General features: G+C 37.4%; 2 protein-coding genes across 7 annotated transcripts in view; one reads left to right on the top strand and one right to left on the bottom strand.

The window, feature by feature from the left end:
• LOC134205167 (BTB/POZ domain-containing protein 6-B) overlaps positions 1-9,033 on the top strand; it is a 69,639-nt gene extending 60,606 nt beyond the window's left edge. For all 6 annotated transcript variants that reach the window (XM_062680160.1, XM_062680163.1, XM_062680162.1 and 3 more), the window contains 4 exons: positions 1,889-2,284; positions 2,487-2,634; positions 2,703-2,919; positions 6,295-9,033. In XM_062680160.1, the coding sequence (XP_062536144.1) occupies positions 1,889-2,284; positions 2,487-2,634; positions 2,703-2,919; positions 6,295-7,344 (1,811 nt within the window). In that variant the 3' untranslated portion in view covers positions 7,345-9,033. The remainder of the gene's footprint in view (positions 1-1,888; positions 2,285-2,486; positions 2,635-2,702; positions 2,920-6,294) is intronic.
• LOC134205169 (transcription factor IIIB 90 kDa subunit) overlaps positions 1-16,449 on the bottom strand; it is a 101,380-nt gene that overhangs the window by 81,741 nt on the left and 3,190 nt on the right. The gene's annotated exons all lie outside the window — the stretch shown is intronic.

The following is a 16,449-nucleotide window of genomic DNA, read 5'->3' as shown; positions in this document are numbered from 1 at the left end:
TGTACGATGTCCCTTTTCTTGTTCATAAATTATATTCCCACAAACGGAATTTTAGGAATTCAACCTCCAAACCCAGAGAGCGGAATAAGGAACGAGTATATTGAAAGGTACCCTTATTCCTGTCAACACACTTTTCACTTTTCAGCATTTTATATCCGTAAAATACAGACAACGATTTGGTAATACAATATTATGTTACCTGTTATGTCTTGTTCTGCTGTTGTGTTTGAAAATCAGGGCGAATTTCCACACAAAAATTCCTAAATATTATGTCAGACGTTCTTAGCAAGTGGTTTAATGAAAACAGTCAAAACGGCACCTGTAGTGACGATCAACAAATTTTGTGTAAAATTTTTACTAATAATCCCTAAAAATGACGCTGCTTCCATTGTATTTCATGCATACATAACCATAGAAAAGTATAAGGATATTTTTCTGTTATTTTTAGACAAAAATTCTTCATTATTTATTATTTTGTCTTGCGTGAACGAAATTAGGTGCTGATTGGAATAAGGGTACAGCACGGTATTCTAAAAATTTGGAAGTTTAAAGAAGAATAAGAATTATTCCAAATGTTTTGGAAGTCTATATGACAGTCAGAAACCATTAATTACTTTACTGTCGTCATACGCATATTTGGCCCATGTTTGCTGGGATTTCCTATGTACATGGGACAGTTATGGGTATAACGGCAGTTTATGTGTGTGCAATTTTGGCGTCTCGTTAAGTACTTTTCTCGATATATTTTATAATGAGCGCTAGGTGGATTAACTGGGTTTTTCAAATAGCTCTTATTTGGAAATGTGCAAAAATTTTCGACGCTTTCTGGAAGGTCTGATGGCAGTCTAAAATGTGGTATATGTAAAACAGCGGGGACAGACTTTTTTCCCTGTCAATTAATTTTCAGAAATTTTCAATCACGTGGCTAAAAAAAGGCAATTTTTTGCCTACAAAATTTACCTTGGGCAGGTTTTACTGTGAATATTATTGTAGCTTATAACATAGAACTTATAACATGGTTTAGATAGGTGTTTTTTACGCATTTTTGGAATACATTTTTTTCACATTTTCCAAAAGGATTTTGACGCCTCTAACAACAAAGAAAAACGTTTTCAAATTAGTTTTAAATCAGCATGCATGAAAATATAGTTTATTTACTTTAAAATGAGAAACCATGTCTTGGTAATTTTGGCTTCGATGTCATTGTACTAAATTGCTAATAACTTTTTTTAAAAAGTTGTTTACAATTCTGATGTTTTTATGAATGTTATTATGAATATGTAACGGCCCAAAACACCCTTTAAGTTATCTAACAAGCCATTGCTCTAAACCAGAGGCGTTAGAGCCTTGTTCTTCTATCTACATTCTACACTCTCTCTGATTAGCATACCTAGAAAAAATCTACCAGCATATAACAGCATAAAATCTGCTAAGCCTGGTTTGTAAGCGATTCTTCTCAGATCTCCAACGCGTTTCCTCGAACGCCAAATCAAGGCCAAACAAAACAAGCAGAAAATCAATGTTCTCTCGCTTACCATCTCCAGACGAACGGTTCACTAAAACGACGGAATATTTGTTTGCAATGCAGATTTTCATTCCACTACCAGTACAGTAGCAGCGACACATAAAGCTATTACGAACTGACTGTCTCAGAGCATACGCTCGAGCAGACTTTTTCGACGGACAGCGGTGATTGCGTGACGTCACCGGTTGTGTGCGTGAGCTAATGACTACCACTTTATGGTAATGGTGGCCCATAAAGAGGACACTCTGAGCGTTTTGTCCACCGTGCGAAAACCGCATTTGGTTCTTCCATAGTTAGCTTTGAATAGAACAAATGATGCCATTCTAGCCCTCCGTGTCTTATTAGTCGTATCTCTCATTGCAGTTGAGATGTTCAACGTGTTGGCTCCGTTTCACCAAAACAGCGGAGCTGGTGCAGCTGCTACTGGCGCGGCTACCGCACCAGGCAGCCAGAACGGCCCGGCTGGCGGCAGTGCCCGGGGAGGAGTGGAGAATATGCAAGTGACTCAACCCTGCAGTGCGCCATCGTCACCAACCATCACCTCTCCCGGTGCCCTCAGTTCAACATCGTTCTGCCTACCGACTGGAGCCAACGGCAGCAGCACCAGTAGCGGAGGTAGCAGTGTCATTACCAGTAGTGCCGCGACGGACACAGGCGATCCAAACTGGCAGGCCACCAAAAGTACGGTTCGGGAGCGGAATGCGGCCATGTTCAACAACGATCTGATGGCGGACATAAGATTCATTGTCGGCACCGACGGTAAGTAACGGAGACTACGCCCCATGATACTAATGTATGCAGATTAACGACGTTTTAATCAGGATGCTGCATCGGCGAAAGCAGACAGCCGGCGAAATGCAAGCACGTGGTTACATAATAAAAGTTGTGCTCATATGTGTCCTTTTTGTGTTTATAAATATATGATGTGGTATTCTCTTCTTCTCTCACGCTCTTTATTTAGAACAAGTGCAAACCATACCAGCCCATAAATACGTGCTCGCCACTGGAAGTTCCGTGTTCTATGCTATGTTCTACGGTGGATTAGCAGAGAATAAACAAGAAATCAAAGTTCCTGATGTAGAACCGAATGCTTTCCTAACCCTACTGAAGTGAGTACAGATAAGAAAAAAACAAATTCCCTTTTCATTGACGAGTATTCCTTGAACTATTTTTTCAGATATCTCTACTGTGATGAAATCCACCTGGAGGCGGATAACGTTTTGGCCACGCTCTACGTCGCCAAGAAGTACATTGTTCCCCATTTGGCGCGGGCTTGTGTCAACTATTTGGAAACTAGTCTAACGGCAAAAAACGCCTGCCTGCTGCTGAGCCAATCGAGGCTCTTCGAGGAACCGGAACTGATGCAGCGTTGCTGGGAAGTGATTGACGCCCAGGTATGTGACAGTACGGCCAATCTAGAGGTTGTAGATAGGGATGGCACCCATTTCATACCCGATAGTTCCACGACTAGTGCACCGACCGCTACTAGTTCGAAAACGATTGCCCACACCAGTAGAACGTTGAACTTATCCGGGCCATCCTCCCTATGTTCTCCCCAGTCTCCGTGTTTCAAACAGTCCAAATCTCTGTTGGTTTCTCCTAGCGCGTCTAGTAATGGTACGGAGGGCAGCAGTTCACTTAGTTCATCTACTACTATTTCTTCGTCCGTTTCCACTAGCTCTTTGAGCACTAGCGAAACAGATAATTCAGGGGAACCGTCGGTTTAACAAACCGGACGCTAAATTTATACGTGGACCAGTTGATTTGGTGTAAGGTCGTCGTTCTCACAATTGGTACGGTCGGAAACCTACAAACAAAATGGTTGATTATCAATCAATATATCAGTAGTCGAAACTGTAATCTCGGGGAAAATCAATTTAATCGATTTTGTTCTATAATACGTTATACCAAATCAACTAACCCGAACACATCATGCTCAAGATTTTATTAACTTTATTACTCTATAAATTGGATAGTTTTCAAATAGTTACGTATACTAAAATACCAAGTGTTTTGTCTTTGACATTGCTGTGAATGTACCTTAAATGTGTGGTGATTGTTGTCGCATCGCATTACCTAATCAAATTGCTTATGACTGTTAACATGCTTAGGACCATAAAAAACAGCAATTTTAACGTATATTTGTCAACATATTTAAGATACAACGTGCTGTATATTTGTATAAAAATTACCAATCATTCAAATTTTCGCAGATAAAAGACATTTTTATCTTATATGAGTAAGAATCGTGAATATTTTATACTGGCCAAAATAAAGCGTAAGGAGAAAAACCATTTGAAATTTAGTTAAAGTTTCTGGAAAATACGAGAACATTGTCATTTAATAATACCGTTGTCAAAGATTTATCAGCGGTTAACTCTCCACAACACACTTTTGAGCCAGCGAGCCAAAACGCCTGGAATCGGAAAAACTACGCCCACCCTGCATCACCTTAGAATCAGCATAAGAGCGTATTCATTTACATTTGAGGAGGTTACATACAATTTGAATGAAGCGAAAAAATATTTTAAAACTTGGCACTCATTTTTCTCATAACTAACTTTTTTCCCTTTGCGTTTGACCCCATCGTTTACAGTTTACATTTGAGAACCGAATTAAGTCAACGCTCTTATTTGATTAGGTTTAAACTGGTATGGTCTCCCTTAAGTTCTGTTCGATATAGAAAAATAAGAACAACCAGAAATGCGGTTTGGTTCCGTACATTTTGAAAACTGTGTACCAGTGACCGGCAGTGGTATTATGGAAGAAACCTGTCTGTACAGTCAGATATAGTCATGATTTATTTAGTAGGTGTTAGCTCTCCTGCACCTCCTGTTTATGCTTCCATTATCAATCAAATAATGGATCCAAAAACAAACTTCCCGATTTAAGATCATAATAATTAGATTGGAACAATCTCACTAAATTGATCCAATTCCGGATACAAACTACACAGACGCGCACTCAGTTAAGAATTACATTCAAGTAAAAATCATCTAACGCGTAGACAACAGCCAATTTTAATTCTCAATTTTACGGGAACGAACAAAAACGTGACAGCAAATTCAAAAGAAACAATCCTCGAGCATTGCTTACTGCGATTCCGGCGATGGCTGCTTGTCGTTGTCAACATTTTTTCAACTGCAATCAATATTTATAAGATTTGTTCCCATTTTTGTCATTGAATACTGTACTTGGCGATGGCGATCTTTGACATTGGAATCATTGACATTGCCTTTTTCATACATTTTTAGTATGTTTTCCCGATGCTACATTTCTACCCTAGAAGACCCTTCGTACGCATTGCAATAGCTCGGCTTTAGTGAATGGATTCGGACATTGATTGGGATTTGTCCCTCCGAGGTAAAGTGTCTCGCCGCCACACACTGCTCTTTTGCACACAGCCAGAGGTGGTCCTAAGCACGCGTCACGCGAATACCCCGAATGCTTGCAAATCATTCTCGAGAATTCATTCAAGTTTCATGTCCGTGGACAAAGTACAACCACCGGTCTTATGCGCGTTTTGTAAATGATATATTTGATTCGGATCTGAATTTAATTTAAATCGAAGTTTCTTCTGGAAGCTGTACTGCCGTCATACGCATATTTGTCCCATGTTTGCTGGGATTTCCTATATACATGGGACAGTTATGCGTAGAACGGCAGTGTAGTAGGTCGACTTCCACAGATGATACGCCTAAAAATTTCAAGACTAGCATTATGAGCCGTTAGCAAGGATCTAAAGTAGTACCGAGTTCAAGATCGATCTGCTCAAAAGAGGCCCAATCGAGCTCACACTTTTCCATCAAAGCTACCTTGAGATGCTGGCCAAGAGACTTTTATTGAAATATGAAAGTCATTAGCGTTTAAAAATACTGACTTTTAGTTGTTTTAGAATTTTCACTCAATGATTGTTTTTGTGTGTATCAAATTTGGCAATATAACATTTCATCAAAAGTCTAAACAACATTTAACTAAACAAGTTGAAGTATAATTTTATCATCAACTTGTTATGGTTGAAAGGTGAATGTAAAATCGCATTATCTAAAACAGAATGCATTAAAATTTCCACAATTTAAGTTTAAATCGAACTGCTCCCTTGTCCCATTCTAAATATTCTCCCGGTCTTCACATTATAATCATGCATACTTATAATACAAATCTAACAATATACATAACAAAACTGCAATATTTTTTCAACCATCGGAGAATAAAACTGTAAAGTTTCAAAGAAGTAATATAAGTCTTTCGCGAAATGTGATCTTCGAACTTTACTTGAATCGGGCTTATTGTAGTATTCTTCGTCTTCAACACCATCAATTCGATATCTCCGATTTCGATTATTTCTATTCTATCAATGTGTGCTGTTTCTAAAATGTCCTAATTGTAATCTCTGTCATGCATATCTAATCAAAATGAAGGCAAAAGCCATTTGCATAAAAAGCTTAATCGTAACCAGGAGAAGCAAACAAGTTGTAACAACAAATATGTGCGATTTGCAATAGTCAGGTGTTAAATCAATTTATAAACATATTTTACCTGTATCCAAAATTGTATACTGTCGAAAACAGACAAAAATCGAAATAGACCATGGGAATTTTTTTGCCACAGAAACGGAAAATATTGCAGTTTTACTTCATTTGAGTTTGTTTCTACCAATCACATTGTCCTAACAATTTGTTGTAATTGTTTTCCTAAGCACCGTTTCTATCTCTCTCACACAAACGCCCAAACACTTTTAACGTCCCTTCTCGGCGATTCTGTTGCAGGCGGAAATGGCCATCAAGTCAGAGGGGTTTGTCGACATTGACCTTAAGACGTTCGAAACGATCCTAGCCCGGGAGACGCTCAACTGCAAGGAGATACATCTGTTCGAAGCGGCACTGAACTGGGCTCACGCAGCATGTACCAAGATCGATATTGAGCCAACTTCGAACAACAAGCGCCAGGTGCTGGGACAAGCTTTGTATCTGGTTCGGATTCCGACCATGTCGCTGGAGGAGTTCGCCAACCGGGTAGCACAACTCGGTATCCTGACCAATCAGGAGACGATCGATATATTCCTGAATTTTACCGCCAAGAATAAGCCGAAGTTGACCTTTCCGATCAAATCGAGAGCGGGACTGAAGACGCAGGTTTGTCATAGGTTCGCGTCGTGTGCCTACCGGAGCAATCAGTGGCGCTACAGGGGACGGTGCGATTCGATACAGTTCTCCGTTGACAAGCGGATTTTCATTGTTGGATTCGGGCTATATGGATCGTCGACTGGGGCTGCAGATTACGAAGTGAAGATTGAGCTGAAACGATTGGGTCGTGTATTGGCGGAAAACTGCACCAAGTTCTTCTCCGATGGCTCCAGCAATACGTTCCACGTGTTCTTCGAGACACCTATTCAGATTGAGCCAGAGTGTTTCTACACCGCGTCGGTGGTATTGGACGGTACTGAGTTGAGCTTTTTTGGACAGGAAGGAATGAGCGAGGTCAGTGTTGGAACAGTGACTTTCCAGTTCCAGTGCTCTTCAGAGAGCACGAACGGTACTGGTGTGCAAGGTGGACAAATTCCGGAGCTAATTTTCTATGGTCCGATGGGTATGAGCAGTCAAACTGCTGGGTTGCCTGGAAGCAGCAGCAGTAACACCATCAACAATAACAAACCAAATATTTCATCTAGTGGTGGTACAACAGGAGGTTCAAGTAACTCGTGTTCTACGCTGAACAATGTGAGCGTGTTTTCCAATGGAAATGGAGACAACGGTCCAAATGTGCTTTCGGGAAATGGTATTGGAACCGTATCAGTACTAAACAACGAAAGTGATTGACTGGAAGCGCAGAAGAAAAAATAAATGAAAAATTTGAAATTGTGTGATACAAATAATTGAGCGAACATGAAGGATCCAATGTATGTTCAAATTCATAGAGATTTAACTTTCCGGCTTTGTCACGAATTAAACACACTATAATGTAGAGAGAACTATAATGAAACAGTCATTGAAAAAGCCCACAAACCTAGCTGAAATGATTCAACAAAGATATAAGAATGGATATTTAGACTGAAACGAAGAAGTGAAGAGTTGCATTGGAATATAGATTCTCAAACTTATAAATTCGCGATATACATTTTAATCTGACAACTTATGAATTAAAAATACATGCAGTAAATAATTAAATTTATTTATTGTAATGAAAGTCGCGTACATTTAAAAATTCAATTCATTCAAAAATTTTAAATTGCTTTTATATCACAACCTTTTTTACTGTTGATTTATATCTAGAAAATATTGTTTTATTTGTGAAGCATAATTATATTTTGGTGATTTGATGATCGGAATTAAAAAAGTCCGATTGTTGGACAGTGCTGGTTAAACTAGTTCCAAACATTGCCTTTTAATTTTAAAACAATTGTGAATACATCAATTGATTTCAATTAGGTAAAATACGGAATTACAAATTTTGTTATATTTTGAAGAAGAAAATTGAAACGTGCTACTTAAATTACGATTAAATTGGTTCAACCTTCTGCACAATACTAGTCATCTCAAACGAAACAAAACATCAGTTTTATTGTCTTGAATTAGTTGAGAGCGTCTGTTTTCGATAAATTTACAATGAGTTAATAGCCATGTTGCAAGGACGCATTCATCAATTTATTATTACATATTCTAGTGACTTCACGATATAACTAAAAGTATTCCCAACTCACATTACAAAGACAGAACTCTGTAGAAACCATAAACGAGCAACAGCAAAATAATATAATTATTATTAATATTAATAATAATAATAAGGATGCAAGCAACTCAATCAAATCATATGCAAAGGTTTCTTCTTAGTGTGTAAGATATGTTTGTTTGAGAGTGAAAAAAAATGAACTGAATGAAGCAGATGCGATAAATTTATGGATAACAAATGCGATAAGAGAGCAATGATGGTACTGTTGGAGTTGATGAACATAAAGGAATGTCCTACCCACGATATTTTGATCACCAGATTAAACATATTACACTTTAATGCATGAAATATATCCATATTTAGTGGAAATATTAGATTATAATACAAAATAGTACGACGGCCAACTTAGCGCCTTTCAAGTAAAAGTCGATTGTATTTATTTCTCTAATAATGGATACCAATCAATAAAAGCTAATATGGGAAACAGATTTAGTTATTGCATTTGCTTCAAACCCATGCATTTTAAATGCACTAGGAACATTATCTCTCTATAAAATGCATTATTTTCAAAAACGTTTTTTATTTGCATGATTCTTATTAATATTAGAAGAATGAAACAGGTATTACCCTTAAATACATACATTTTTAGGATGGGCTGAGTAGAAGCTAAAAACACATTTTGAGGGAATACGTAAATCACAAAACAGTGAAACAGTTACTATTTAGAATGATTCTCACTATTATTACACTTATTGATTATTCTATTGACAAGCATAGTTCTACCAAAATGTTTAAAATGTTTAAAGCAAAGAAGTACTGAAATAAATCATTGAAACATACCGTCAAGTAATGAACTATTTCCGTTAAAAATATCACCGCCAAATAGTTGAACTAAGAGTGCTTATGGAATCCTACCCTTGTCAGGCCTGGTAGCGGGTCACTTTTTAGTGACTTGGTCACTTTTTTCGGGCAAGTCACTAAAAAGTCTCTTTTTTCGACCTCAAGTCACTAAAGTCACTTTTTCTTGCAAAAAGTCACTATTTTCAACTATTTTGAAACTATTGACTATTTTTGAATGAAGCTTTATGTATAAGTCGGATGACGCTTTGTTCATAGCGGAAATTAAATTACGGATCTTGGAAAAATGATCGCTCTGAAACTTCGCCAGCCATTTCACTATCGCTGCTCTTATTGGCATTTCACCAGTAGCGTCAAAATTTTTAATTTGCTCAATCGATTCTTTATTTTATTTAAAGTCAACTTCCCCAAGAAACCATATTTTTTGACGCCTCTAAGTATTTTTTAAATTTAAAACAAAATATAAAGTGTTGTTTTTAAAGATTGGGCTAACATTCGCCCGAGTTTGAACTAACAGCGGGTGAATTTATCAGACCGGTTTACACGTGCAACATTTTTTCAACTTTTGTTTTGGATTTTTAAAATAGTTAGAGGCTTGAGAGAGAGCTGAAAGAGTGAGAAAGTTGACCTTAAATAAGCCAAAGAATCGATTGAGACAGTAAAACGAGATGCAATTTTTGACGGGAAAGGATTAAGAAATTATATAAAGGGGATAAAGTCTCCCCAATTTTGAAGATTGCATGCGCTAAGATACATCGAAAATGAGAAAAGTGGATCAAGTCTGCACAGTCTCCCCTATCAATTGCACTATTGGCGGTTCAGATTAATCTTTTCAATTTTAGATATTTTTCCTGGTGCTTCAATAGTTGCAAACATGCTTATCAGGTTTTTTTTATAACAGACAATTGTTTTATCACAAACCTCGTGCTAAGAATCATAGGGGCGTAACTACATTAATCCATTGCTCTTCGTCGATGTTTTCTTCATTATAGCGAATTGCGGTAGTTTGCCAAGGATTTAATGGTTTGGTGTGATAAAGGATGATTAGTATCTTCAACCAGACGCATGAATCACGGTTGTAACTGTTGAGTTATTAACGAAGTTATGATTCTCAGCGCGTGATATTTTGGTAAAATAAAAATATTAATTTTCAAATCGAATTAATGATAATTGCATCTATGATTGTACTGCAATCGAATTGAAAGGCGATACTTTAAATATGTAAGGGATCCTCAAAGTAATTTTGCTGTAAGAACATGAGAAAATAAAAGCCGTTCTTCCCTCCCAACATCCACTTCGATCAATATTTTGGAATTTTTCAAAATATATTGTGATGATAATTTATACATTTGAAATAGCATAAATGTAAAAGATTCCAATCGTGTTTTTTTAGATTTTGTTAGATTCGTTATATTTTGGTAACTTTTGATAACCGACGGTCCTGTATTATAAGCAGGATGTCGAGCGTTCAATCCCAGGTTCGTAATAGCTGAATTTTCATAATTTTTGTTTCGTTTTCTACCAAAACGATCCGTACTGATGTTCCTTTCGCACTAAAAATTCCAAAAACTTCCTAAATCTATAGCAGTGTTCAGCTAATCCAGTGATCGTAATTTTCACTCATTTTCACGAGAAGAGAATGTTCATTCACGCAAATTTTTGTCTAGAAATCATTTTTCGGGGAAGAAAAACAGGTCTTAAGAGTGATAAATAGCCATGTTTCGCACACTTCCAGTGGCGCAAACGTTTGATTTTGTCGCAGGTCTACTCATAGGTTTTAGTAGTCCTACTTTTACCTGATATTTAGTACAATTTCTTTGGGATAAAAAAAGGGTGCAAAAGTTAGAGTGCACGATTTTCGTTTCTTTTCTTTCGTTATGAGAAAGTGGTGAGTGAAAGATGGTTTCCACCACAAATTACGAAAAAAAAATCTCCCTCGACCCAAAAACGCTTATCGTCTCATCGAAATTGCAACTGAAACCGAAAGTCACTGTTTGGTCACTTTTTCTGCAACTGAAAGTCACTATTTGGTCCCTTTTTTTGTCAGCTTTGGTCACTAAAGTCACTATTTTAAGCGGCGTTGGTCGCTACCAGCCCTGCGCTTGTGCAGATAAACACAAATTCCCAATATCTCAAAACATATGGATAACTGTGGAAACCCCTAATAATAGGTACTTTTCACTCAAATCGGGGATTCAGTGCTGCCCTTCTACGCATAATTGTCCCATGTTAGTTTTTGTGGATTTTGACTTTTTACAATAGAGCAGTCTATTTTGATGTATACTTTTCGAAAACTCTCACAGAAATCGAACTTTGTTCGGAAAATCATTGAAAACAACATCAAGTCTATTTGTCCCATTGCTTAATTTCTATGCATAATAATTATTGTCTCGCTGTGATTATATTCATCATTATGGCAGATTCTGTTATTCTATGGAGTAACGCTCATTGGAATAGTATTTTCTGCGTTAGGAACCTCTGCCGGTAAATCACGCCACGTTGCGCGCAAAGCTTCATACAGGTGTGTAGGAATGCTTGGTAAGCAATTTGAAATTATAAAAGAGCCAGCGCCACGCGGATCGGTCTCTTTGTTCTGTTAGTGTAGTGTCAGGTAGTTTAAATTTTTGGTCCGGTTACAAATAAAGTGTGTAGTGTAAAAGTGATAATTAAGTTTTTTAAAAATTATTCCCGGATGACAACATTCCTTACTGGCGCAGCCGGTAGGATTGTGTAAGCTAGTGGTGTTAAGAAACATAAAAGTTTTAAAGTGATCTGCCGCGACCGGAGACTGGAGTCAGGTCACGCTTCGCAACAGTTGGAGGAAATCAACGCAGCAGCGACACCGACGAAGGGAACGACGACGAGCGATCCGCCACTCATCGCACACCTACCATTTTTTTTAGAATTTCTTTTCTTTCGCCACCATTCCAGACATCAAGAAAGTGCTTTTACAGCACTACGGCGATCAGCGAGATATCGCCACCAACATCAACATGTTATTCAACACTAGAAAGGGTGATAAAAGCCACCAGAGGTTTTACAATGAAATAAAAGATCTTGAAAGTAGAATTAAATCCAATTTGCAACTCAACCCCCTTTCTTCAACCGAACTACTAGAAAAAATCGTAATAACAAAATACCTTGACAATATCCAAGAACCCTTAGCAAGCATCATTAGGAGTACCAATCCGAGTAATCTTGAAGAGGCTTTTCATTCGGTAACCATTAATCAAAACAGACCATTTCATAAAATCAAACCCCCCACTTTCAACAGTAACGGTAATCATAGTTCAAGTAATACTAAACCAAACTCTGCTCCACTCCAGAAATTTAAACCCATCAGCAAGTTTCAGCAAGATTGAAATGAATTCCAATTTAGTGCAATCGGATGACGAGTCCGATGACGATGAACACGACGACGGTAACGCTGTTGGCGAAGAACATGATCCCGAACAACAGATAGACGAACTAAATTTTCAGATGGTCAGGCTAAAGAGAAAACAAACTCATTCCTTATTTGCGTATACCTACTACGAAAGGTTTTCTAAACATTCTTGTAGATACCGGAGCAAATAAGTCATACATCGACCCTCAACATGTAAAGTCAGCAAAAAAAAAGTAGAACGTCCGGCTTTAGTGACTAATACGAACGGCAAGTTTTTGATTAAACACGTGATAAACGCCAATCTTTTGTCAGAATCGTTTAGTGATAGTCTCCCGTATTACGTTTTTGAATTTCACACTTTCTTCGATGGCTTGATAGGCTATGAAAATTTGTCTAAAATGAACGCGATTATCGATACAAAGAAGCATCAACTTAAAGTAGGAACAAAAAATTATCAATTTTCTAAATATTTTCCCACATCCTTGAACTCTCACGAAACCAAAGAAAACTTAGTTAAAGTTTGTACCACGGCGAATGGAACCTTTTTGATCAAGAATGAGTTAAATCTCACTTGCGGCGTAGTTCTACAACCAGGACTCTACGAGGCACAGAACAATGAAGCCTTAGTCCACGTAGCATTCAATAAACCCAATATGGAATATAGCTTAATTCCTTTTCAAAATGATTATTTTATCATGGAGAACAGCAATCACGTAGCCCAATCAAAATCTTAATGATGAGGCAAAAACTCTCAAACCGTATAAGAGTGTATTCTTCCACGAAAGTGAAAAGTTAAGTTTCACTCATGATGTGAAACATAACATTCATACGACTGATTAAAAAACCGATTCATCAGAAAACCTACAAGTATCCTTATCACCTTAGGGAAGAAGTATCGGCCCAAACTGATAAACTACTTGATGCAGGTATTATTAGAGAATCTTCATCCCAATGGACGTCTCCCATATGGGTAGTGCCAAAAAAGTCTGACAATTCTGGAAAAAGAAATACCGAATCGTCGTAGACTATAGAACATTGAATGAGAAGACACCCGCTGACAGGTATCCAATACCTGAAATAAGCGAAATTTTGGACAGACTGGGAAAAGCACAGTATTTTTCCGTTCTGGACTTAGCCAGTGGATTCCACCAAATCGAAGTGGATCCCAAAGATGTACCTAAAACCGCTTTCAATGTTGACCACGGTAAATACGTATGCCGTTTGGGCTGAAAAATGCCCCCGCGACTTTCCAAAGATTAATGGATTCGGTTCTTAGGAAACACATTGGAGTAAGATGCTTTGTATATGTGGATGACATAATCATCTTCTCCACATCTTTGCAATCTCATTTACAAGACATTGCAAAAGTGTTGCAAACTCTGAAAGAAGCAAACCTTAAAATTCAATGCGACAAGTCAGAGTTCTTAAGGAAGGAAGTTGAATTCCTTGGTCATCTTGTGACAAGAGAAGGAGTTCGACCTAATCCCCGAAAGGTAGAAACTGTGAAGAATTGGCCTCTTCCCAGAACGCCTAAAGAATTGAAATCGTTTTTAGGAACAGTTGGTTATTATAGACGGTTCATTCAACATTTTGCACATATTGCAAAACCACTTACTTCAAAATTGCGAGGCAATGCCAAATCTTTCGAAATCACACCTGATTTCGAACAAGCGTTTAACAAATTGAACGATATTATGACCACCGACCTTCTATTATCTCACCCAGATTTCACCAAGCCATTCATCCTAACTACTGATGCCTCTAATGTGGCAATTGGAGCAGTCTTAGCTCAATCTGTTGACGGAAAGGAACGGCCTATTGCATTTCTTTCAAGAACATTGTCGAAGGCCGAAGAAAACTATTCAGCTACGGCAAAAGAACTTTTGGGTATATATTTTGCTACGAAAACTTTTCGATCATATCTATATGGAAAAGAATTCACAATATATACTGATCACGAACCCCTTACCAAAGAACTTAAACTTACGGATGCGACCGGAAGACAACGGTTGTATCTCGAACAGTTTGACTTCAAGATGGTCTATAAGAAAGGAAAACAGAACGTTGTTGAAAATGGACTCTCCAGAATTCAAAACCCGGAACTAAATCTGCAAGAACTGAAAATGAATGCTTCGAAAATAATATAAGCTATGGACCGCACATTATCAATAAATATAAAAATCAATTGATAATCAAAATTTCCGATAATAGAAAAAGTCCTCATTTGTGATGTACCATATTCCCTGATCAAACTAGACATGTTTTTTATAGAAAGGAATACACAGATGCAGATCTTCTACAATTACTAAAACCCTACCTAGATCCCGGAGCGGTTAATGGAATATTTGCCCCAATAGAAGTGGTAAACAGCTGCAAAAAAATGATTGAACAAAATTTAAAAAAGGTTAAAGTAGAATTCTCTAATATTAAACTACCCGATTTAGTCTCGTTTCAGGACCAACAGGAGTTCATTAAAAAATGTCACAATTTCAACCACCGAGGATACAAGCTGACCTACGGCGAAATACAAAAATCAGTTTATTTCCCAGGCATGCTTGGAAAAGTTAAAGCCTTCATAAGCAATTGTGAAGATTGTAAATTTTCCAAGTACGAGATAAAACCATTTAAAATTTCCATTTCCAGAAGAATTTACGAGAAACCATTCGAAAATGTGTATATAGACGTTTATGTCAAGGACACCTAAAAATTTCTCACACTCGTAGATTCTTTTTCAAAATTCGCTCAGATCTATAAAATAATTCACGAAACCGCTGATGAGCTGATAGAAACTTTGGCAGAATATTTGAAAACATTTGGACTTCCTAAAATGGTCACTTGCGATCAGGCAAAAAGCTTTCATAACGCAAAATTCAAGAGCTTTATGAAAAATCACAATATTTCACTTCATTTTGCCAGCTGCAGTAATAGCAATGGAATCGTGGAACGTTTCCATAACACATTGTTAGAAATGTACTTGGCAAATAGAAGAAATGTAGTACATTTAACTTTGTATGAGGGACTTGCCCTCATCACAGCAATTTACAACGAGTCAAAACACTCGACGACGAATTTGACTCCACGACAAATAATATTTGGAAATTCGACATCTCTAAATTTAGACGAAATAAACCTAGCAAAACAGCAGACTATACAAACCGCTAGAGATCACATTAAAATTTCAGCAGACAATCATAATGCAAAGTTGCCCACTATGGATTACGATAATTTCATAAAATTGACTAGACCAACGATATTAGTTAAAGGCAAAGCTAAACCTTCACCTGGAGGCCACACAGACGGACAAGACCGTAACCGACAAAAAAGACATAAAAACTCACAAGAAACATACAAAGACTTAAGTCCAATTATTCAAAATTATTTGACTTTGTCTATGGACGACAACAGTACGTACGGTCCTCCTGATACACGACCTAAACAAGAATCCTTTGGCAATCATATCTCTTGGACCAGCTCGTATCAGTAATGACTACATCAGATTAGTTCACCGGATCAATCTTAACTTAATAAGCAGAACCGTTCAGGATTTAAATGACCAAGCTCAGGATAGAATGGGTAATCAAAGTCTAATGAGTTCTTTAGTTAAAACCAAAATTGTAAAATTGAACTTAACTTTCAAGAAATTACAACCCTCTAGAGTTAGAAGATGGGGATCGTTAGGGAAATTTTGGAAATACATCTCCGGGAGTCCTGATGCAGAGGACTTGAGAATTATAAACAAAACTTTGAACTCACTTATAGATCAGAATGATAAACAGATAAATATTAATCATATTTTTGAAAATAGAATCAATAATATTTCAAATTACATATTAACAATGATGCATAGTATGGATTCATTAACTTCAAGGACTTTAACTGGTTTCGATATAGTAAATTTCTTGTTTAATATTGACGAACTCATTAAACAGCTAGAATACATATAAGAAGCTATAGATTCGGCCAGGCGCAATATACCGAGCAGCCGAATCATCAGTTTGGCGGAGCTGGAAGC

The sequence above is a fragment of the Armigeres subalbatus genome, chromosome 1, assembly GCF_024139115.2.
Source record: "Armigeres subalbatus isolate Guangzhou_Male chromosome 1, GZ_Asu_2, whole genome shotgun sequence".
NCBI lineage: Eukaryota > Metazoa > Arthropoda > Insecta > Diptera > Culicidae > Armigeres > Armigeres subalbatus.
This window is presented reverse-complemented; position numbering and strand designations above follow the sequence as displayed.